This window comes from Nomascus leucogenys, chromosome 3 (genome assembly GCF_006542625.1).
Source record: "Nomascus leucogenys isolate Asia chromosome 3, Asia_NLE_v1, whole genome shotgun sequence".
NCBI classification, from domain to species: Eukaryota; Metazoa; Chordata; class Mammalia; order Primates; family Hylobatidae; genus Nomascus; species Nomascus leucogenys.
Genome location: NC_044383.1, coordinates 92,741,650 through 92,766,617, shown reverse-complemented (window position 1 = coordinate 92,766,617; position 24,968 = coordinate 92,741,650). Strand labels below are relative to the sequence as shown.

General features: G+C 37.8%; 1 protein-coding gene and 1 non-coding gene across 4 annotated transcripts in view; one reads left to right on the top strand and one right to left on the bottom strand.

The window, feature by feature from the left end:
• Window positions 1-1,127: 1,127 nt before the first annotated feature.
• The window catches only part of ATG5 (autophagy related 5), a 140,025-nt gene continuing 116,184 nt past the window's right edge, over window positions 1,128-24,968 (top strand). For 2 of the 3 annotated variants that reach the window (XM_003278910.3, XM_030809519.1), the window contains exons 1-3: window positions 1,128-1,422; window positions 10,985-11,150; window positions 18,710-18,837. In XM_003278910.3, the coding sequence (XP_003278958.1) occupies window positions 11,043-11,150; window positions 18,710-18,837 (236 nt within the window). In that variant the 5' untranslated portion in view covers window positions 1,128-1,422; window positions 10,985-11,042. The remainder of the gene's footprint in view (window positions 1,423-10,984; window positions 11,151-18,709; window positions 18,838-24,968) is intronic. The other variant, XM_012506153.2, reaches the window with a different exon arrangement.
• LOC115834527 lies at window positions 23,252-23,362 on the bottom strand. Its single transcript, XR_004029474.1, has one exon. It is a non-coding gene; the product is annotated as a U6 spliceosomal RNA (small nuclear RNA).

Sequence of the window (24,968 nt, the reverse complement as noted above, 5' to 3'; positions counted from 1 at the left end):
TTACCCTTTACATGTGTGAAGCATGCTGATATTTTCTATTTTATTTCATTTAAAAAGATGCTGGGCATACTTCCCTAACTTGATTTAGATACCCACTAATGTACCGTAATTTAGCATTTGAAAATCATTGTACTTGGTCTAACTCCAAGAAGATTTTTCTTTTTAAAAGAATCCTGTGGCTACTACTAGAATTTTCCTTATGTTCCCAATTATCAAGAACTTGTTTTGAGTCTCAGCACAGTACTTACTTAACATGCATGGCGTTAGGGCACGTGTAATTAAGAGAAAAACCTTAAATGCCTGGTAAGACTTCTGGATAGAGCCAATTCAAACATTCTTTATTAGTAAGTTTACCAATTATTATTATTTTTTGAGACAGAGTCTCGCTCTTTCGCCCAGGCGGGACTGCGGTGGCGCTATCTTGGCTCACTGCAAGCTCCACCTCCCGGGTTCACGCCATTCTCCTGCGCCTCAGCTTCCCGAGTAGCTGGGACTACAGGCGCCCGCCACCGCGCCCGGCTAATTTTTTTTGTATTTTTAGTAGAGACGGGGTTTCACCGTGTTAGCCAGGATGGTCTCGATCTCCTGACCTCGTGATCCGCCCGCCTCGCCCTCCCAAACTGCTGGGATTACAGGCGTGAGCCACCGCGCCCGGCCCCAATTATTTTTACAAAGAGTAAGATAAAGATATGTACTCTTGGATGGGTGGGAGGGTTCAGTACTCACATAGTCTTCTGTTAAATTAGGTTATTAATGCCTGCGGTGGTTCCCACAAAGTAGAGAAGAAGATCAAATGAGAAAATCGATGGGAAAGTACTTTGAAAACTGTTCTATTGATACTGTTGTGTGATGCCAGGAAGAAAGGGATGTTGCGATCCAGCTCTGGGGAGGCAGTGTTTCAGTATTTTAAAAACTGTTCTTGTGGAACTGTTACGTTAACCTCCCCAAGCCCCAATAACTACGCTTTGACGCAAGACTCTCAGAAGTGGGTAGAAGCTATGAACTTGGAGAGGTTTGGCCCCGAGTTCAAGCGTACTGCCCAGTTGGCGCATGCTCAAGAGCGACTCGGGCCTCCTCGCGGGGTTGGGCAGAACACGGAGGGCGGAGTTCGGGCCACGTGGGGTCTCGTGACGTCATCTCCGGGCGCCGAGGGTGACTGGACTTGTGGTGCGCTTCCAGGGCTCCGCAGCGTTGCCGGTTGTGTTCGCTGGATACCAGAGGGCGGAAGTGCAGCAGGGTTCGGCGCCGACCTCCGCGCCGGTGCTTTTTGCGGCTGCGCGGGCTTTCTGGAGTCCTGCTACCGCGTCCCGGCAGGACACTGTGTCAGGCGGGCAGCTTGCCCCGCCGCCCCACCGGAGCGCGGAATCTGGGCGTCCCCACCAGTGCGGGGAGCCGGAAGGAGGAGCCGTCGCTTCGAGTAGGGTACGTGTGTGTGTCCACCTTGTGTGAGGAAATTCCTAGAGGAGGAGGGCTGGGGAGGGGCCAGGTAGGTGTGGTAGGAGGGAGGGGTGAGTAGTTGCCTGGAGGAGCGCCCGCCCGGCGGCGATGGCGGGTGAAGGTGGTTCCTCTGGGCAGAGGTGGAGTTGGCGAGACGCCGCCCCCGGAGCCCTGGGGCTGGTTTGCGGGTGTGGCCTGCGGGGTCCCCCTTGGGGTACATGTCTGTTGCTTACTAAGGTAGGAAAGCGAGAGTCTAGTCGCAGGCTCTAGAGTTCAGTTCAGGACCTGCATTTTTCGTGGAACACAGTTATTTAAACCTTTATTGCACAGTGCAGTGTGAGTCTGTCCAAACTCCGTGGGTATGTCCTCCAAACAATTTACCTATTTACGATATTCCCTGTCTCAATAATAATATTTAGTGCTACCAAAGACATTTTCTGTTGGCAAGACACTTTTACATACTTCATTTGTACTTTGGATTATTTTAAAATTATCCTGAACTTGAGGAACCTAGGAAACTGTTGGTTCTAGATTTTTCTGAGGTGTGAGGAGGCACAGCATGTCTTGAGCAATCAGAACCCGGAGACTTATCAGACAGTAGCTGAACTTCCAAAGCCTTCCAGAATTGGCTTGTTAAATTTCTGAGACCTTGAAACTGGATACTTGGCCCTGAACTGAACTATTTGTGATTTCCGTAGAGGGAGTTTCTGGTTGAATTTTGAATTTGAAAATAAGGATATTGTGCTCAGGGTAGTAATTGGGAGGTATTTTACACTAGATTTAAGCCTGTGCTTTTATCTTCAAAGATATGCTACTTAAAATTGGGGGAAAGTGTACAGAATGGAACTGTATGGATATGGATTTTTAGAATAGTGCACACACCTCAAGTGTGTGTTTATTTCATTAATTTCCCCCAAACTGAGTACCTCGTATGTGTTAGGCACTGGACAAAACAGTAAACAAAACAGTGAACAAAAGAATAAAAATCGCTGCCATCGTAAAGTTCCACTTTGGGGATGGGGTGAGAAGACATTGATACAAAAATTAAGATACAGTCTTTCCTGTCCTTCGGCATCTGTGGGAGATTGTTTCCAGGACCTCCCGTGGATACCAAAGTCCTCAAATGCTCAAGTCCCTGATATAAAATGGTGTAGTGTTTGCAGATAACCTATGCACATCCTCCTATCTTTAGTTCAACTCTGCATTATTTATAATACGCAATACAACTGAAATGCTATATAAATAGTTGGTATGGTGTATTGTTTAGAGAATAATGACAAAAAAGAGTCTATACATGTTCAGTACTGACTTTTTTTTCTTCCCTGAGTATTTTTTCATCCATGATTGGTTGAATACAAGGACAAAGAATCCATGGGTGGGAAGGGCCAACTGTATATGTCAAGTGGCGGAAAGTGCTAGAGAAAAAAACCAAAGCAGTGCAGGGGTATAGGGAATGCCAAGAGATGGGAGTGGTGGCCATAGAAAAGATGATATTAACGTGGAGGCCTACAGGTGATAAAGAAGGGTGCCACTTGGAAAGAGCTACCACTGAAGCCCTGAGGCAGGCACATGCTAGCTAGTTTGACTGGAAAATAATGAACAAGAGGGAAAGAAGTAGTGGATACTTAGGTGGAAATGGGGCCAAGTCATTTAGGACCATGTAGGAATTTATAAGAACCTTAATTTGTACTTTGAATGAGTTGGGTTTTGAGTAAGGAGTGAGTTGATCTAACTTGTGTTTTAAAAGATCTGATTGCTGTGTTGACTGTATGCAGCAGGTGCAGAAATAAGAGTTGTTATTATGCCATTGACTGCATTTATTTATCCAGGTTAAAGGTCAAGGTGACTTGAATCAGGGTAGTAATAGTGGAGGTAGTGCGAAATGACCAGATTCTAGACTTTTGAGAGCAGTCAGGTAGAAGAAGGGTCAAGGACGACTCCAAGGGTTATGGACTGAGCAACTAAAGAATAGACCTAGGCCAGGCATGATGGCTCATACTTGTAATACCATCTTTGAGAGAATCTCCAGCCTGGGCGACATAATGAGACCCCGTCTCTACAAAAAAATAAAAAATTAGCTGGGCATAGTGGCATGAGCCTGTAGTCCTGGCTACTTGGGAAGCTGAGATGGGAGGGGAGGATCACTTGACCCCCTTGAGCTCAAGGTTACAGTGACCCATGAACCTTCACTGTAGTCCGTTCTGGGTGACAGCAAGACCCTGTCTCTTAAAAAAAGAAAAAAGGACTTTTCCACTTAGCGAAACGGAAAAGACCACAGAGTGATAATGATAGGAGAACTTTCTGTTGGGAGGCCGAGGCGGGCGGATCACGAGGTCAGGAGACCGAGACCATCCTGGCTAACACGTGAAACCCCGTCTCTACGAAAAAGACAGAAAAAAAAAAAAAAAACCCGGGCCTGGTGGCAAGTGCCTGTAGTCCCAGCCACTGGGGAGGCTGAAGCAGGAGAATGGCATAAACCCGGGAGGCAGAGCTTGCAGTGAGCCGAGATCGCGCCACTGCACTCCAGCCTGGGCAACAGAGCGAGACCCCGTTTCAAAATAAAATAAAATAAAATAAAATAAAATAATGATAGGAGAGAGAAGGAAGGAAGATCTGAAATGGTTTTCCGTTTTGCATGTGTTAAATTTCTAAATGGAAATGTCGTATGTGGTGGTATATGTGAAGCCAGCCAGTACAAAAGAGAAGTCTGGACAGAAGATAAAACTGTGAGAGTGTAAATGTATAAGTGGTATTTAAAACCATGTGAGAGATCTTCAAGGGAGTGGTTCAAGGACTGAGTCCTGGGGCATTTCAACATTTAGAGTTTGGAGAGATTTACACAATTTCCTCCCTCCCAGGGTGGGACTGTTGAGTAAAATTCCTCTTGAGAATCACTGATTCACAGTAACTGGATAGAAGGAAATAGAAAGCAAGGTCATTAGCTGAGAGAGAGAGAGGAGGAGGAAGAAGTGAACATTTGAGGGAGGAGAAGCTATGGAATAGTGATGTAGGAAAGTGGGAGAATAAATGGACTAGGGAAAAGTAGGAAACTAGTGTTTATGAATTTAAAGGAAGACTAGCCAGCATAGATTATTATCGTTTTATGTTTACATGCTTAGTCTAGTAAGTATTTGATATTTCTAGATAGTTGGGGGTTTTGTCAATGAAAATTACTTCAGGTAGTAGGTTCGTTTTTCTTGGTATGTAGTGTGAAAGAAACTATTATGCATTATATTGTTGTCACACCGTGCCATTTTCTGAATGACTGATTGGTTAACAGATGTTGTTGGTGGGCACCTACTCTGTCCCAGGCTCTGAACTAGATGCAGAAAATAGGACAGTCAAGAATAGCCCCTGCCCTCAAGAAACTTTTACTTCTAGTAGATTGCATCACAGGTTAGAATTTCTTTATTTCAAAGACATTTCCTTGAAATTGGGTGGATGGTGATGATGGTGTAGTGTATGTAGGAGAGGGAAAATCTTTCTAAAATAATAAAATATGCCGAATTTGAAGCGTGACTATACTGATTTGGAAAGGAGTTTAGGGAGAAAATTTCTTAAGTAGCTAGATTCATATATTTATATATTTTTCCCCATTATTTAACAAAAATTTCAAAGCCTACTATGTGCTAACTGTACTAATATTGGTGATAAGAAGGTACTTATGACTAAATTTTGCTGTCAAAGAAATCCCAGTTCAATGTGGGGAGGGGCAGGAGAAAGATAAGATAAACAGATAACTGCATTGCATGATAGTGCATGCTATTAAAGAAGTAATTAGACTGGAGGCTGCATAGGGGAAAGCTTCCCAAGGAGCTGATACTAAGCCGACACTTAAGAGGATTAAGAGTTGGCCGGGCGTGGTAGCTCACGCCTGTAATCCCAGCACTTTGGGAGGCCGAGGCAGGCGGGTCGCGAGGTCAGGAGATCGAGATCATCCTGGCTAACAGGGTGAAACCCCATCTCTACTAAAAATACAAAAAATTAGCTTGGCGCGGTGTCAGGCACCTGTAGTCCCAGCTACTCAGGAGGCTGAGGCAGGAGAATGGCGTGAACCCGGGAGACGGAGCTTGCAGTGAGCTGAGATGGCACCACTGCACTCCAGCCTGGGCGACAGAGCAAAACTCTGTCTCAAAAAAAAAAAAAAAAAAAAAAAAAGAGTTGACCCAGAGAGGATAAAAGAGTTGGCCAAAAGAGGAGGGAAAAAGCGTTCAAACAGAGGGGCCATGGAAATATGAGGAAACTGTGTACTAAAAACATACATCGTTGCCGGGCGCGGTGGCTCACGCTTGTAATCCCAACACTTTGGGAGGCCGAGGCGGGCGGATCACGAGGTCAGGAGATCGAGACCACGGTGAAACCCCGTCTCTACTAAAAATACAAAAAATTAGCCGGGCGTGGTGGTGGGCGCCTGTAGTCCCAGCTACTCGGAGAGGCTGAGGCAGGAGAATGGCGTGAACCCGGGAGGCGGAGCTTGCAGTGAGCCGAGATTGCGCCACTGCACTCCAGCCTGGGCGACAGAGCGAGACTCCGTCTCAAAAAAAAAAAAAAAAAAAAGAAAAACATACATCGTTTATTGAGTGGTTACCAAAGGGACTAAACACGTAACAGCCCTGTGAAAAGTATAATTATCTTCATTTCACAAATATGAGAGTCAAAGAGGATGGGTTTGTTGTTCAAGACACGTAACTAATAGGTGGAAATCAGGGTTTAAACTCATGTCAGTCTGATTTCAAAGCCCCTTAACTATCTTATTGTATTTTGCGTGCTGTCAGCATCTAAATCTTCCCTGCCCTTGTTCTTTATCCCTCATTTTTCACCAACTTCTCTTTCTTCCTTGGAAAGATTCATCTGTTTCTTACCAGTCCATGACTATCTCTCTAGGTCAGGCACTCATTACTTTTTGCCTTAGTTGCTGAAATTATTTCCTGGCTAGCTTCTCTGACTCAAGGCTCTCCTTTTGTGCACTGCTACCAGATAATTGTTTTTATTTTACCATTCTAAAACCTGTAGGCACTATAGGACTGGTGGATGAGATTGAGATTCCCCCCCAGTCTTCCGTTTGGTATGTTTCATGGTCTAGTCTCATTTTATTTACATTTACAGATTTGACATTAGGGGGATAATAATGGCTTGCATTTCCTAGCACTTACCATGTGTCCATTATTGTATCAAACACTTTATGGATTTTTTTTTTTTTTTCAGAACAACCTTTTGACTTGGGTAATATTAATTCCACTTCACAAGTAAGGAAATTGAAGCTTAGTGAAGTAAAGTGACTTGCCTAAAGGTCACATGTGATGTTAAAACATGTTATGGTATCAGCTCTTTCCTTACCCAAAATTTCCTTAAAAGTTGGCACATATATTGCGCCTGCCCACTTAATACCTTTATTGATGCTATTTTGGCCTGTTAGACTATTTGTCATCTTTTTGCCTGTCCATATTTTACCCATTCTTCAAGTTCCACATCTTTTAAAATTCTTCGAACACTATAGGATGTATTAATATCTCCAACCCCCCCCCTTTCCCCTGCCCCATGAAAGCTCTCACAAAGTATCATTTAATTATACCAGGGACATATGGATGTTTTGGAGTTGGGAGGGATGATGGCAATCAATATAGTATGATGGAAAGAATATGAGATTAGAAACCTGAGTTAGGATGTGGCTTCTAATTTTGGCTCCGCCATTTATTAGCCACAAGATTTTAGAAAAATCGTCTGACATCTTCATCTCAAATTTGTCATTTGTAAAACGGGAACATATAGGCTTGTGTGTATCACATGTGAGGTAACGTAAAATGTATAGTGTTTCTGGAGTTACTTGATATTTAAAGTAGTATATAATCTACTGTTAACTAATTTTTATTATCTGATCTCACCTGCTTACCTCATTTTTTGGGATTCTGTTTGGTTCTATAATTTTATATTCACACACTGTCTTTCCAACAAATTCAAATTCAGTAAGCATTTTTTGAGCACCTACTGAATTCCAGATACCATTCCAAGTTATCAGAGGTGAAAAGATGAATGAGATATGATCCTTCTCCCTAACGGAATCTACTACAGTGTACTGGAGGAGACGTACAAATAAATACTATTGATATAAACTTACAAGGGTAGAGGAAAAGTAGAGGTGCCAAGAGAAAAGAAGGCGAGTTCTGCCTGAATCATGTGTAGAAGAAAGGTTATTTTGAGCTGAGTCCTAAAGGATGTTTAAGTTGGAAGACAAGGTGAAGAAGGCTGCTTTAGGGGAAGGGTACCACCAGCATGGGCAAAGGCACAGAAAGGACAGGAAGTGCATGGTATGTTTAGTAGATTTGGAGATTATACTTTGTTAATGACTGAGGTTTTTAAAAGTCCATTATTGTTGTTGTTCTAGCACCTGCCAACACAGCTAGGCATATCAAACGATTAAATATTTGACTGTAAATTGCATATTATTAGCAGTGTTTACTGCAAAATTTTTAGCTTTTTTATACCTATAATTACTACTTATGTTATATAATGCTTTTGATTATTATTAGTTTTTGAAGTCTTTAAATGTTGACTTTTAAACATTTTTGAGACATGTTCTTGTTCTGTAAATTATAATAGTAGATAACCTTTATAGTACGTATTATATGATAGACGTTGTTCAAGTGCTTTACATGTATTCATTTAATTCCTGTATCTAATGTGGTAAGTGCTGTTTTCCCATTTTACAGGTGAGAAAACAGAAATAGAGAAGTTAAATGACTTACTTGAGGTCACACTGTAAGTGTTGGAGCTGGTTTTGGCTCCAGACAGTCTGGCTCCACATTTTACATTTCTAACTTCTACTCTATAATGCTTCTCAAGAGTTAAATTTTGTTTTATTGCCTCCTTAAAAAAGGATTATTGAAAACTTAACATCCTTTAGTTTTATTCATGTATCCCCAATTTTTCTTACATATTTTTAAAGTTAAGTGTATTCACTGGAGACATGCTTTCTTATATAATTTATTATAGGTAAACATTAATATTGAAAGATTAACATTTTAAGATCCTATAAATTTGGGTCTGTGTATTTTGAGGCAGTAAGCAGCCTTGTTTGCAGTTTTCATAAATCTGTTTTGCAGAGTTTGTTTGTTTTGCAAAATTTGTATCAGCTCTACTACATTATACCTTTAGCTGCCTTGGCTGAGTTAGTTCTTCCCTTGAGGTCTTGCAAAAAATATACATGTAAGCAACAATGGTATATGGGAAATAAAGTACCAATTTATCTTTCACTGGTTTTTGTACTTAAAATCCTACTGTAGAACTTTGGTAAACTTTGTTGGAACATAAGACTTTAAAACTCAAGCCTGTAGTTGGAGTCTTGAGGTGTTCTGCCTTCTAAGTCTGTATTTGTATCTCTTTTGGGAAGGGACTCAGAAACAAAGAGCATCGGTCATTCATTTTACTGTTCGTGACATGTGGAAGAGAGAAACAAGAGAATGTTATGGAAAGAAAGAGCAGGATGGTCAGGGTTCTCGTCTGGCAGCCTAGAGGGGAGAGAAGGGAGCCACACTCACTTGCATGATATTTTGGTTTATGATGATCCCTGCCTATTAATAAACATGGCTCAAGTGGTGCCCTGGAATCTGACCAATCAGATTACTATTCCTCCTTGAGAGGACAGTGCTTGAAGAGGAGGGAAGAGCAATTGTCTTGGATTATATTTTCTATCTGCTTCTTATGAGAAGAAAAATAATATCAATAGTGACAATATAGTGACTTCAACTTTAAGCTTGTAATTAACTTTTATTAAATATTTTTAGTAAAGGAACTCTTCATCTCAAATTATTTTTCTCTTCATCATCAAAAGGTGAATCTCAGTTGCAGCTGTTGACTAACGATGTATCATGGCTGCAGAAACAACTGCATACCACCTTTATATCAGATTCAATTTTAGATTTACTATTTGTCATAACCTAGATTTCATTATTTTTTGCCACTAGTGAATTCACTTTAAAAAGAGCAAGCTATTAATGTAATCAGGACGTAGTGAGGTCTTTCCTATTTTCAGTGAGTTAATTTTTGTCATTTGTAAACTTGGAAATTTTTTGCTAAATGCAGAAACTCAATAGTTGTTTGAATTTGTAGCCTATCAGTGTGGAATGATATGAAGTTTACATTGCATGTATATCATTTGCTTAAAGTAGTTGTTTTATAGATATATTTTAATGAAAGTTAAAACACTAGTAGTATGCTGGAAAGAGCACTGGACTCAGTTTAATAACCAAAATTCTTGTTGCCTGGTACTTTTATGTTGGACATATTTTTTCCACCTCTTGCAATTTACTTACCTGTAGATGACATTGCATCCAGTTGACCTCCAACTTTTTCTTTTTTTAATTAATTTATGACCGTCTTAATGTCATTGGTCAGTGGAAGAGAAAAAAAGGGAAACAAGCTCCTTGAATAATTCAGTGTTAATAATTTATATTTGGCTAAACTTGTAAGATTTAAAATGTTTTCATAGGATACATTGTGGTAGATTATGAATTAGCTGCCTATCAAAGATGAGAAATATTATTTGGATAAGTATATTGAATCTTAGTATCCAGGTACCACATGTTGAGTTACTCTAAGTGTATATTATCAACAGTATTTATTTCAGCATTTACTCATGTCGTGTATTGTGGTGTGTTATTCAATTGTAGAATATTAGCATTGGAAGACACTTGGATATTACAGAGGTCAAAAGCCATGTCCTTATGCTATACCTAGAATATTGTTTTGTAGATCTAGTCCTATATTTGTGGTATAGAGAATATGCTGAGAGGTCCAAGTGGAAGCATTTACTGTTTCATTGGGGCCAGAGGACTGTGAGCATGGTTTGCAGAGTAGGGATCTGAATAGGTTGAGAGAGGAGCATACTAGGTAGGGGAATAGTAGGATACAGAGAAAAGTGTTCAGGGGGCCACTTTTGGTAGAGGGTTTACAAAAAGAAGTACAGTAATTAAAATGGAAGTATTGGTGGGATTAAATTGTAGAGAGGATGAAATTTAGAATGGGGAATGGGTTTATAGAAAGATTTTTTCCCCAATGTGAAAGAGATATTTTCTAAGATGGGAGAGTAGTTTTGCAGGAAGAGAGGAAAAACTATCTGGAGTAGGAAAAGGTGAATATATTGGATGGGGCAGGGGTAAATGCGAGAATGATCATTTGGAGTTGTATTGTCAGGATTCATAGGGTATAGGTGAAGCTTCTTTTTAGATAAGCAGTAGACTCTTCTGGGCTTGAAAGACTGATGCAGATATAGTTTCATTTTGACTGTGGTTCATTACTTAAATATGCAATGAATATTACTGGCATATGTAATTTTGAATTACTTTTCTGATTCCTTTACATAAATAATAATTTTACATTTAGAATTTGTTGTACTCTTTTCTTTGGATTTATACTAAAGATTGGTGATCACATCTTTTTTTTTTTGAAGTGGATAATCTTTATCGCATTGATTTTTTTAAAATCTTTTGTTTTCTAGCAGGTTCATTCATCGTTGCAAGGATCTGACTAATGCTCTTCATTTTATTTTCAGTTTGGCTTTGGTTGAAATAAGAATTTAGCCTGTATGTACTGCTTTAACTACTGGAAGAATGACAGATGACAAAGATGTGCTTCGAGATGTGTGGTTTGGACGAATTCCAACTTGTTTCACGCTATATCAGGATGAGATAACTGAAAGGGAAGCAGAACCATACTATGTAAGTACATTGATTGTGGCAAATGGGAAATTTAACCTTGTCCATTTTTGTAAAAAAAAAAAGCTCTAAGAACTTGGAGGCCATTATGTAACATTTTATATACAGCTAATTCATGCTTATTTTGGAAAAAAAATTAACACAGATAAGCATAAAGAAGGAAATAATCACCTCCAATGCTACCACTCAGGACAAAACCACTGTCAACATGTTGTCATGATGCCTTCTGGACTTTGTTTTCCTTACATGTATGTGGGTATGTTAATGGAATCATCAGCTATGGTGCCTTCTTGACTTTCTTTTTCTTATGCATATATTCATATATAATAAATGTGTGATAATGGAATAATAAGATATGTGCTTTTTTCATAGGAAGAGATATTGAAAATAATAGGTTCAGATTGTATTCTTTTGTAGTTAGGAGATTCCAAGCAACTGTTTAACAAAGTGTTTTATAGCTTAAAGAACATATAAACATGCACACATACACACACACGATATGTTCACTGAGCTATTGTATGCTAAATGTGAGCTAATATGTAATATATATTTAATATATATTATAAATTGCACATAGACTTGCAGGTGTGAGTTAATGGATTATGTATTTTACAAACACTTTTCAAATGTCTTCTGATTTTGGTGCGCTTTGTTTCCCTTTTCTAAGTGCATGTATAATCCCAGTTTATGCCTGTGTCAGAGATGACATCCTGCCTGTTTACTGAATAGCCCATAATAGGCAAAGATATTCTCAATTGTCGTTACTGTTTTTTCTTTTTGTGTCTCAGGTATGCATTCTAGTGTTTATCTGGAGATGATGTGGAAAAGTAGAAATGTATTTGTGATGAGAAAATGCTTCTTCTGTTTCACTTTAATAAAGTCTGCCATTTGCTTTCCCCCTCATCTCTCTGAGAGGCAGTGCTGCTCCTCAGCGTGCTGCAGCTACAGAAAGTCAGATTACTGGAGGAAGCTACTTATTAAGGAGCCCATTCGTTCACTTTTTGGGTATAGGACTGTTGTTTTGTTTTTGTTTTTGTTTTCCTCTGTGCATCCTCAGCATCTGGCACAGGTTCTTCAAGTGGTACTACTTGGTGCATAAATGTTTCCCCAGGCTCATGTTGGGATTTTGTTTGAAATCATCTTTTTGGGTTTTCTTACTAGAAATGATAGTTTTAGAGAAGTTTGGCAATCTTGTTACTGGTACTTAAGCTTATATATACGTGAATAATCTGAACTTTGGAAATTTCAACCGTTTTCTGTCTAGAAAAACATCCACAGTTAAAAACCAAGTATGGTCATAATTTTATTTTTAGAAGAATTTCATTTGTTAGAGGTATTTTTTCTGTTCTTGTTCTGTAATATAGGTTAGGATACCATTTTTTTTTTTCCAAACAAGTTTTTGCTGTTTTAATTACAACTTTTAACCTTCATTGGCTTTGTAATAGTATCTAAACCAAAGAGTATATAAATAGAGTATATTTGGCCAAACTGACAATAACTGAAAAATAATTTAAATCTGTTCACTTTTATTTATTTATTTATTTATTTATTTATTTATTTATTTATTTATTTTTGAGACAGAGTCTCGCCCTGTTGCCCAGGCTGGAGGGGGCAGTAGCGCCATCTCGGCTTATTGCAACCTCCCTCTCCTGGGTTCGAATGATTCTCATGCCTCAGCTTCCCAAGTAACTGGGATTACAGGCATGTGCCATCATGCCCGGTTAATTTTTATATTTTTAGTAGAGACAGGGTTTTGCTATGTTGGCCAGGCTGGTCTCAAATTCCTGACCTTAAGTGATCTGCCCGCCTCGGCCTCCCAAAATGCCGGGATTACAGGCGTGAGCTACTCTCCCCAGCCTGTTTACTTTTAAATCAAACTCTAATGTTTGACATACTTCCTAAAGTTAAATAAATTTCATGTAAAGAATACAGTCTTTTTTCTTTATAGACCTGTTTAAATTGGAAAAGACTGTTGTGAGCACTAGAGCGTAAGTTGTTTTCTAGTGTTTCAAATCAAATTGAAAATGGCAAGAGTGTTGACGGTAACTGTAGGAGAAAGAGGATTGTCTTGTCTTACAGGTAATTGCTTTTTTCTTGAATTCTTCCTAATTCTTCACCCAGAGAAACCTCTTATACAGTCATGATTTGTGTTTTTGAAGACTATTGGGTGACAGGCATATAATAAACATAAAACAAAAAACTAGAATTTAAAACCATATGGCACAATCCAAATTTTGCTATTTAAATACGTACATGCATCAGTGTAAGTTAATACAAGGAAGAAAATATATAAAACATTAGTGATGACTAGTCTTAGAATTACAGATGAGGATTTTAGTGCCAATATAGCTGTAGTTCAGATATGTCCCTGGCTGTCAAGCTGGAACATATTTTTAGTATTAATATTACATATATTTTCTGCATTTTGATTTGTTGCCTCTGTGCATAATCTTTCCGCCTGTATCCTATATGTTTATCACTGAGCATTATGTTTTATTTTTCAGAGAATATTGGGAAGGAAATTTGTAGAAACTAGGTAACTTTTCAGTTTGTATTTTTTCGTTTATGTTCATTTAAACTGTTGCTTTTCATTTAGATTATCCAGTATAAAAACACATATACTTATTTGCATTGCTATTTTGTGACTTGTTTCTAGAGGAAATCGTGATTAGACCCATGGTCATCAATGTCATGGACCCTTAACATTAGGCAGCGATCCTTTTACGTATCCTTAGTCAGGTGTCTGCCCTTTTCCACTATGACTATGTCTCTGAGCCCTGACCTCGTCCTTCACTCTTAACAGGTGACCTCACTTCCTCCTTCATGAAGAAAATAGAAATGGTATGATAGGTGTGATAGGACCTCCCTTAACTTTCTGCCACCAAATCTGCAAAACCTGTCTGCATCACACACATTTACTTCTCTTTCCCTCTTGTTATAATGGAAGAAGTATTCTTCCTTCTAGGCAAGGCCCAGCCCTCCATCTATCTTCTGCCTTCTCAGGAAGCTGGTGGTATCTGATCTTCTCCCACCTCCACCTCTGCCTTCTCTATTTTACTTTCAACTTCTTATCTGCTGGCTCCTTCACAGTTTTTAGTGTTGTCATAAATCCTTCCTATCCTGAAACAACAACCCTCTGTTGACCCCATCTCTCAACTTTGGCTTTTCCTCCATGGCTAGACTTCTTAAAAAGGTTGCTTATAGTCATTCTCTGCCTTCCACCTCCTACCAGTTAGTTTTCTGTAATCACATTTTCATACTATTCCAAGAAAACTGTTCTTGCCAAAGTCACTAATGATATCTTTTTAGCCAAGCTCAGAGTCTATTAATTTTCATTTGCTTTATCTCAGCAGTGTTTGATGTTGTTGGTTGTTTCTCCCATCTTGTGGCACTGTCCTGTTTAGCCCTGCAGTGCTCGGTATCCTTGGTTTTGCTTTTGCCTCTCTGGTTTTTATGTGTGTGTGTGTATGTATGTGTGTGGCCTTTTTTGCCAGATCTTTCTCCTTTGTTTATTCCTTAATATTGGTGTTTCTTAGGGCTCTGCTTTCTTTTTTTTTCACTTCACTTTTTACCCCCTGGAGTTCTTGTCCATTTTTATGTCTTTGTCAAGCATTTATATCTTGACAATTCCCAGTATTTTTCTCCTGAGCTCCAAACCTATATATTTGTCTGCTGGAGATCCTCACTTAGATGTCTTATAGGAGCTCAAACTACATATGTTAGAAACTGGACTCATTAGCTTCCCCCCCCCAAGATAATCCGGTCATCTGCATTATTTTATTCCCTTCCTATTTTGGCAAGAAGAACTACTCTTACTTGAAACCTGGGACTCATCGTTTGGTGCTTCCTTCTCTCTTATCCCAGATATTTAGTCGGTAACTTACTCCAGAGACCTCAGGGTCTCTCAGACTTATCTGATCCCTTTCATCCCCCACTGCTACAGCCTAGACCAGACTACTGTTTAAAAACTGATCAGGCCAGGCACAGTGGATCACCTGAGGTTAGGAGTTTGAGACCAGCCTGGCCAACATGGTGAAACCCCATCTCTACTAAAAATACAAAAAATTAGCCGGGCATGGTGGTGGACACCTGTAATCCCAGCTACTTGGGAGACTGAGGCAGGAGAATCACTTAAACCTGGGAGGTAGATGTTGCAGTGAGCCGAGATCTTGCCTTTGTACTCCAGCCTGGGTGAGAAGAGTGAAACTCCGTCTCAAAAAAAAGATCAAATTGCACAGTAGTAACCCGTTTCCTGCTTTTAGTTTTCCCTTCTTCCCATTTTCTAGTCTGCAATTGGAGTGATCTTTTCAAAACACGTATCTTATCTCGTTACTTGCTTGCTTAAAACCTTTGTGGCTTTTCATCATTTTTAGGATCTTTCATTTAGTTTACAAGGTTCTTGATAATCTGGCCCCTGGCTTCCTCAGCACTATTCTGTCTTAACTCTCTACCTTCCTATCATATTCAGCTTCTTAGACTTCACTCAAATGTGCCCATCTTTGTTTCTCTGTATTCATTCCATGCCTTTTGTCTTGCAGTGTCCCCTGTTTGGAAAAGGCAGAGGTATCTGCCACACCTACACACACCCAGACTTCCACACTCATCCATGATCATTTCACTCCTATTTGTCTGTTGACTCTTTGCCTTAAGATACACTTCGTGTCAAGGCCTCTCCTGAAACTCTAGATCAGGTTAAATTCCTTTGCTGCTTGCCCTTATAACATTCTTTACTTCCTCCTTGCATTAATCACATTTGTAATTTTGGTTTTTTGTATCTTTTTTGCTGTCTAACCTGTATGCTGTATAAGGGGAAGGACTCTTCTGTCTCTCTCAATGCTGTATCCTCATTGCCTAGTATGATGCTTTACACATTGGAGTGGAACAGAATTCTAGTATGTTTTACTTCTGTTTTTGTCCTAGAAAGGTCTCTAATTTTAAAATTGAAAATTGTTGGACAGAATTGGACTTCGCATAAAGAAATAAAATTATGGGCAACTTTTTTGGAAACATAAGTATTCTATATAATTGCATAAAATATGTATTCTTTTAAGCTGTATAGATAAAAATGAATCACTTCTATCAGAGTCATGGAATACTTTATACTAGGGCTAAATGAGGAAAAAGAGAATGATAGTTTCCATTGTAGCTGACAGTATTTCCAAATGTGGTTAATCTTACTCAAAGTAAAAGAACTAAAAGAACATTGAAGACATACGTTAAGTGAAATAAACCAGACACTAAAGGACAAATATTATATGGTTCCACTTAAATAAGGTACCTAGAATAGTCAAATTCATAGAGATAGAAAGTAAAATGGTGGTTACTGGGAGCTGGGGAAGCAGGGAATGGGGAGCTACTGTTTAATAAGTACAGTTTCCATTTAGCATGATGAAAAAGTTCTGGAGATGGATAGTGAATGTATTTAGTATTACTAAACTGTACACTTAAAAATGGTTTAAATGGTAAATTTTATACTAGGTATATTTTACCACATTGAAAAAAAAGAACTTAAACCAATGAAATACACCTAAAAAAAACAATGGGTAGTATATATAGTCTGCAGGTAAAAGGCAAGAAGATGATGTCTTTTCACTGTTGTTTTCATTTTTATTTGTTTAAATATTTCCTATGTAAATTGTATCCATATGTACTATAGAATAGTCACTCTTAAATCTTAGAGTGATTTCTTAGTGTTTCTATGGATGTATTAGTTAAAGATTACTCCCACAGGCCAAACGGAACAGAAAATTGCAGCTACATTTCAGTGTGGATTCTGCCTTAAAAATGAGTATTCTTTTAAAATTACAGTTGTTGGCTCTGCCTCACTTAACCTTTGGCATCTCTGACTCATTCAGCAAATATTTATTGTGTGCCTCCTTTAAAGCAGGCACTATTTTGGGCAGTGGAAATGTAGCATTGAACACAATAGACAAAAATTCCTGTCTTAATTGAGGTTATAGTCTAATGTTCTTTTTTCCTTATTGTAAAAAATATTTTATTTCATAAAAATCATTTGTGAATTCTTTAGCAACTTTGAAGCCAAGGCATGTAGTACAACACTCTCCAAAATCCGGAGCTGATCTATCCATACCCATTAGCTGTGGTGTTTCTTCCCTCCTGCTGTCTCCATAAGTTAGTATTATTTTCTACAGAATAGATTACTATGTAATGCCCATTAATCATTTTTGAATTAAAGTTCAGGATTTACTAGTAGAGACCTTATTAGACTAATAGATTAATTATACTTACATATTTTTTGAAAACAGCTAATTTGCCATGCTGTTTTGCTTTTTTTAAGAGACTTTAATGTCACATCTGTATTTGTCATTTCTGAAAGAGTACACTGAATCTTCTCTCTGCCATTTATTTAAGAATAGCATGTTATTGGCAAGTTATTTAAAAGTAAAACAGGGGCGATAATACTTCCTGTAGGGGAAAAAAGTGCTTTTTCTTATATTAAATAGTAAGAATTCCTTTTTCTTTCTTCACTAATCACAGTTATTTCTTTATAAAAGAAGAACTTATATTCTGTTGAATGCATAATACTATTCAACAGCTTGTTCATAGTATTTAGTTCCTTGTATTCCATACTGGAGCATGCCAACTATCTCCCTCCCATACCCCTGTATTCTGTAGCCCCTAGGATCAATGTCACGTTCTCCTACCTAGTTGGTATCTATTATCTTGGACTTCCATGATTAAATATAAGTTCCTTCAACCAGAATATCTCTTTTTGTATATATTTGCCAGCTTAGTAGTTCTACTTGATTTATTAGTCAAAAGATACCACCTTGAATAAAAAGCATGAGAGATGGTGCGGTTATAAAAGCAGCCAAAAGAATGACAAAGCAGTTTTATCAGCAAAAGAAGTCAGACGCTTAGGAAAGCAAGAAATGGCTAGAGTGTCTACTGCAAAGGAGGAAAACCATAAATTTTTGCCAACCTCCTTCTTTTATCTACTTGTCGGTTCTTTATATAAATCATAATTGATTTTCCAAAACACTCTCCTGTTTTATTTTTGGGTACCTTTTCTGGGGAAAAAACACTGACCAGGTTCTTCATACTGTTTTTGTTGAGGCTTTACCTAGCCCAGCATTCTCTCTCAGCCTTCAAAACATGATGGACTGGTTGAGAAGATTTGATTGATAAGTCAAAGTATACTTTAGAACTCGAGTTGATTATCTTCTTAGAAGAGTTTAATTGACTCAGATGAATCATTTTAATTTTTAAGTTAAATTTTATAGAATCAATAAGTATCCTAAATAGTATGCCATCTAATTACATTTTTATTTAGTGTTATAGGAAGATTGTAGATCGATTTGTTTTGATGATTCTGGGCGTTTATGTGGTAAGCTGTGCTTAAAGTAATGGCCCCATAAGAAATATTAAAACATCTTAACCTTTAACCTTTGATCTTCTATAAAAAGCAGTAGACTTTGTGTGGGATATTCAAAATAATGCAAAGAACACGGCTGTTTTTCCTTAAAATTCAAAAACCTACGTAGTATTTTTTAAAAATAATAACTAGTAAATAAATACGGTTTTACAAATTTTCATTTCAGTTGCTTTTGCCAAGAGTAAGTTATTTGACGTTGGTAACTGACAAAGTGAAAAAGCACTTTCAGAAGGTTATGAGACAAGAAGACATTAGTGAGATATGGTTTGAATATGAAGGCACACCACTGAAATGGTGAGTGAATTTTTCTGCATTATTAAGCATTAAGTGTATACTAGCTTTAAAAAGGTATAGTGCCCTGAAACAATTGTAAAAAAAGTCCTGCAAGGATAGAAGTCATTAGTCTAGCTCATACAATACGTGAAGTTTAGAGTATTATTAGAATACGTTATTGAAAATATTTCTGCCTTCTGTTTGGATGCATGAATGACTGGACAGATTCATATATTTTTAGCAATAGATTTTTATATGGTACAATAAGAATATATTTGGTTATGGGCTATTTTCAGATATATTTAAAACTCCCTTATGAAAAGTCATCTCTTGACATTATTCAATTTTATTTCTGACACCAAAACATTTATAACATCTTTATATACATGATTACCTTAAGTGGCGTTGTTCAAACTGATAGCCATATTTAGTTGACCACTGTGCCAGAAGCACATCTTAACTAGGCTTGGTTTAGAGTATTTAAAATATTGATTTCCTTTTTAAGTGAAAAATAAATTTGATGTTTTGCATTTTAAAGAAGGGTAATGAACTGATAAGAACAGATACTACACGAATCCCAGCACTTTGGGAGGCCGAGGCTGGGCGGATCACCTGGGGCCAGGAGTTCGAGACCAGCCTGACCAACATGGAAAAACCCCATCTCTACTAAAAATACAAAATTAGCTGGGCGTGGTGGCGCATGCCTGTAATCCGGGCTATTCGGGAGGCTGAGGCAGGAGAAATGCTTGAACCTGGGAGGTGGAGGTTGCGGTGAGCTATTGCACCATTACACTCCAGCCTGGGCAACAAGAGTGAAACTCTGTCTCAAAAAAAAAAACAAACAAAAAAAAAGATACTGAAATCAAATCCTAAACCTGGGCTTATCCATGTACTAATGATGTTTTTTTGTGCTTCCTCTGTTATTGGGAGTTCTGTTCATTGTGCTTCCAAAAATATTTAATGAAACTGGAAATTACAGAGAGAAGAATGTAAAAAAAAAATAGTTCAAGGTATGCTGGATGTTAATGTTGAAATGCTACCATTTGGATACAGTTGAATGAAAAAAATACAGGCTAAGACAGATTTAAATGAAACATGAAAAATACAAGTTGGTTAAAAATGGACTTGCTCTCTGAATTGGGGAATATTAAAATGAAGAGTTTTTGAAAGAGCTTTAGGATAGAGGAAAGGAAGCTAGTTAGGTCTTTAATAAATGCAGCGATGTGAATCAAAGGACTATTTATTAGCAAGGAGAGAAATTTTGGAACTCATCTTGTGCTGATGAGATCCCAAGAATGAGTAGATTTTTCATAATGGATTACAACCGTACAAGGTTGTATTTTGGGTCCCGCCTCTAATCCTTTGAGATGGTTTTGGGAATTTATGACACAGTTGTCTTGTTATAGCATTCTTTCTTTAAATCAAAACAATACTGAGCTTCATGATCATGTATCAGACTCCTCTGATTCTTCTTGAGTACTAGACCTCACGCAGCATAGATAAGGCAGTGCTTCCCATTTCTTTTTATTTCTCAGGAGAATTGGAGGTTTTGGAATGGGAAGGTGGCTTAAAGGAAGTGTAAACGGAGCAACAATTATTAAATAGAAGAGTAGAATGACAGGATGGAGGGGGAAACAGTGTGGGAGAGTAGCAATGGGATATATGTATGCACTTGACATTTCTATCTATAGTTATTTACATTGTATTGTATTATATGTATTACAGATTGTCTCAAGATTTTGTGTGACTAGCGGGGCTTTTCAGTTTTATTGTAAAGCAAGATTTCTCAATAGGGTCACTATTGACATTTTTAATTTGATAACTCTTTGTTGTGGTGGGCTACCCTGTACATTATAGGATATTTAACAGCAGCTCTGGCCTCTTCCTACAAGTGCCAGTAGCACTTCCTTTGGTCTTGATTATCAGAAATGTTGCCAGATGTCCCTGAATGGAGGCAGAACCGCCCCCAGTTGAGGAACTCTGGAAAATTTGGGAAACCTCAATTTAGCTTGTAAAGTAAGTGATTACTAAGTCATCATCTTTCAGCTGCTGTTTTACGCTGTCCCTTGTGGTGGTTATTCTTGTATTCAATATGGCTTATATTTTATAGGTTTATGGGTAAATAGTGTTTGGACCCATTTCTCCTTGTCACTGCAAAACAATGATTTTGGCTTAAATATTATACCATGTTCTTACTTTGTCAGTATTTATCCCTTTGGAAAGTCTTTTATTAAAGAGTAGAGTTCTTTTCCCTTTTAGAGAGCTTATGTGAAAGTAATTATATTCAAGTATCTTTATGGTAGTGTTGGGGGTGTTAACTTTTTATGTGTTATATCACTTCCACAGTTATGTCATGCTGTAAGCTCGTTATATCTAATGACTTTTGATGCATCTTTTCCTTGAGTGTTTTTAAGTACTCCATATATATGAGGCGTGAATAACTTCCAGGGGCATAAATGTAATCCAGGGCCTCTGGGCTTAGTCTTGATCTTTTCTCTCTTTGCTTCCAGTAATAGCAGTTTTCTCTTATGTTAAAAAATGTATCTTTCTGGAAATAGGCTATCGATATAAGAATATCTGGCATTTAAGTAGTGGGCTTCGCAAAATAGGATAGTTCTATGAATTTCCATCAGTGTAGGAAAGCAGCTACCGCTAAAGTGTTGGAAGACTTGGACTTTTGAGACCATACAAGTGTCTTAAGGATAGAGAAGCATTTATTTGAGTTGGATAATAATGTCCTTCCTATATTTATTCTTTGGAGTTTTAAATAAATTCAGGTAGGAAAGGAAATTCGTCGCCAGATAAGACAACTCATAAATGAGGGAAGAAAGAACAGAAATTGATGTTTCTTCTCTCTTTATAACCTTGTCACTGATTCTATCCCTTAATTCAGTTAAGTTTGTCTTTTCATACAAGGTGACAGTTCTCAGTGGCAAGAAAAAAAAAACTAAAGTCCTTGACAAATCATGACTTTCATCATACTCAGATGGCAAAAATATGACTTTATCTTCCTGTTAGTAGGACATAGATGAAGAGTACTGGGGCTTTGTTTTTTAAACAAATGCTTGGTTTTAAAGATTTTTTAAAGAAATTAGTACATATAGTAAAATTAGTTATAGATAATAGCAGAATGGAGTATTCTTAAAACAAATTATTTTTCTTTTACTGTTAATTCTTTCTTACTATTCTTAGTTCATCTACTTGGCTAACAGACTCTGTGAGAAGGGAAAAATAATCCCAAGCATATAATTAATGTGGAATAAAATTCATCTTTTTTTTTTTTTTCTTTTGAGACGGAGTTTTGCTCTTGTCACCCAGGCTGGAGTGCAATGGCATGATTTCGGCTCACTGCAACCTCCACCTCCTGGGTTCAAGTGATTCTCCTGCCTCAGCCCCCTGAGTAGGTGGAATTACGGGCTCCTGCCACCATGCCAGTTAATTTTTGTATTTTTAGTATAGTAGAGACGGGGTTTCACCATATTGGCCAGGCTGGTGTTGAACTCCTGAGCTTAGGTGCTTCACCTGCCTGGGCCTCCCAAAGTGCTGGGATTACAGGTGTGAGCCACCGCGCCTGGCCAATTCATCTTTTTTGGAGTATGGTTTGAAGAGTTTTTATTTATTTATTTATTTATTTTATTTTATTTTATTATTATTATTTTTTTTTTTGAGACGGAGTCTCGCTCTGTCCCCGAGGCTGGAGTGCAGTGGCGCGATCTTGGCTCGCTGCAAGCTCCCGGGTTCACGCCATTCTCCTGCCTCAGCCTCTCCGAGTAGCTGGGACTACAGGTGCCCGCCACCACACCCGGCTAATTTTTTGTATTTTTAGTAGAGATGGGGTTTCACCGTGGTCTCGATCTCCTGACCTCGTGATCCGCCCGTCTCGGCCTCCCAAAGTGCTGGGATTACAAGCGTGAGCCACCGCACCCGGCCGGTTTGAAGAGTTTTTAAACAATTGTGTACAATTGTGTAGCTACTAACAAAATCAAGATAATAAGATATTTAATTTGAGAAAATTCCCTGGTGCTCCTTTACAGTTACCTCTTCCTTCCCCCAGACTCACAGCAATTACTGTGATCTAATTTCCATCTCAGCTGTTTTACCTTTTTCAGAATGCCATATAAATGGAATCATGTAGTATGTAGCCTTTTGTGTCTGAATTTTACCTCGAGTAATGTTTTTGAGACTCATCCTTTTTGCATGTATCAGTGGTTTTTTCCTTTTTATTGCTGAATAGTATCCCACTGCATGGTTGTACCACAAATTGTTTGTTTATTCGTTAACTGATGGACATTGGATTGTTTCCATTCTGGGACTATTTTGAGAAAAACTGCTGAAAACACCTAGAGGTCTTTCTATGTCAAGCCACATATATTGTAAAAGAGAAAAATTTAATTTCGTTTTCTGAATGTTCCTTTATTTTTTATTTTTATAATTTAAAAAAATTTTACTATGGAGCGCTTCACAGATTTGGGTGTCATCCTTGTGCAGGGCCATGCTAATCTCTGTATCGTTCTAATTTTAGTACGTGTGCTGCCAAAACGAGCATGAATGTTCATTTTTAGTATATGGAAAATGTGATTGATTTTTGTGTTCTGCAACCTTGCTGAACTCACACACTAGTTCTAGGAGTTTTTTTGGTAGATCCTTTGGGGTTTTCTATGTAAACAGTCTTGACATCTGCAAATAGAAATTATTTAATTTTTCCAATCTGTAGGCGTTTTATTTCTTCTTTTTTTTTCCTTATTGGAGTGGCTAGAACTTCTAGTGCTGTGTTGGATAAGAGTGGTGAGAGTGGACATCTTCTGGTGTTCTTAGTTTTATGAAGAATGTATTAGTCTTTCACAATTGTCATGAATAGATGTTGGATTTTGTCAGATGCGTTTTCTGTGCTAATTATATGATTGTTATCACTTTTCTTCCTTAGCTCGTTGCTATAATAGATGACATTTGTGAATTTTTGATGGTGGACCAACCTTGTATACCTTTAATAAATCTTATTTGGTTACGGAATGTAATTAGTTTTATACATTGTTGGATTCAGTTTGCCAAAAAATATTTCGCTGAGGATTTTTGTGTCTTATGTTCAGAAGAGGGATTGAAGTTTTCTATTTTTTCTATTGTCTGATTTAGCATTAGGGTTATACTGGCTTTATAAACTGAGTTGGGAAGTGTTCTGTTCTGATGTATTTTTTGGAAAAGATCGTGTAAAAACACATTGCTACTCTATAGTTGTTTGTGTTTGTCTCACGTATAGAGTAAGTCAGTATTCACAGCAATCATCAAATTACTTTGGTTTGCATTTGTAGTTACATGCTTGCAGTTACAATGAAATGTAATCCTGTTTCCAGTGAATCAGAATGCAGCAACTTTCCGAATAGGAGGCATTTATTTTAGTGACATGAACTTGGGCAGTAGTTCTCCACTTAATTCTTGAAGTGTTTGATAGATATCTCTAGTGAAACCACTTGGGTCTGGAGGTTTCTTTTTGGGGAGCATTTTAATTACCAATTCAATTTCTTTGATATATATAGATATACTCAGCTTGCCTATTTCCTCTTCATTGAGTATTGGTAGTTTATGGGTTTTGGGGAGCTGGTTTGTTTTTTCTAAGTTGTTGAATTTATGAACATAGAGTTGTTTATAGTATTTCCTTATCTGTGAATGACTTTAGGATCTGTAGTGTTGTATTCATTTTTGTCAGCTTTGTTAGAGGTTTACCAATTTTACTTATTGTTTTGAAGAGCCAGTGTTGCGGTTCATGGATTTTTCTCTCCTTTTTAAAATTTCTAATTTTGTTGGTTTCTGTTTTTTTGTTTTTAATAATTTTATTCCTTCTGCTTTCTTTGGTTTTATTATTTTTTTTCTAGTTTCTTGAAAAGGAACTTAGGTTATTTTTTTGAGCTCTTACCTTAATTTCTTTTTTAAATTGTAGTAAAATGCATGTAACAAAATTTACCATCTTAACCATGGTAGTGTTAATTACATTCACAATGTTGTACAAGCATTTAGTGTTATACATATCTATTTCGGCCAGGCTCTAGTGTAGTCCATAAATTTTGATATGTTCTGCTTTTATTTTCATTCAGGTCTGTGTATTTTTAAAATTTTCTTTTGAGGCTTTCTTTTGGAACCTTAGTTTTTTTTTAGAAATG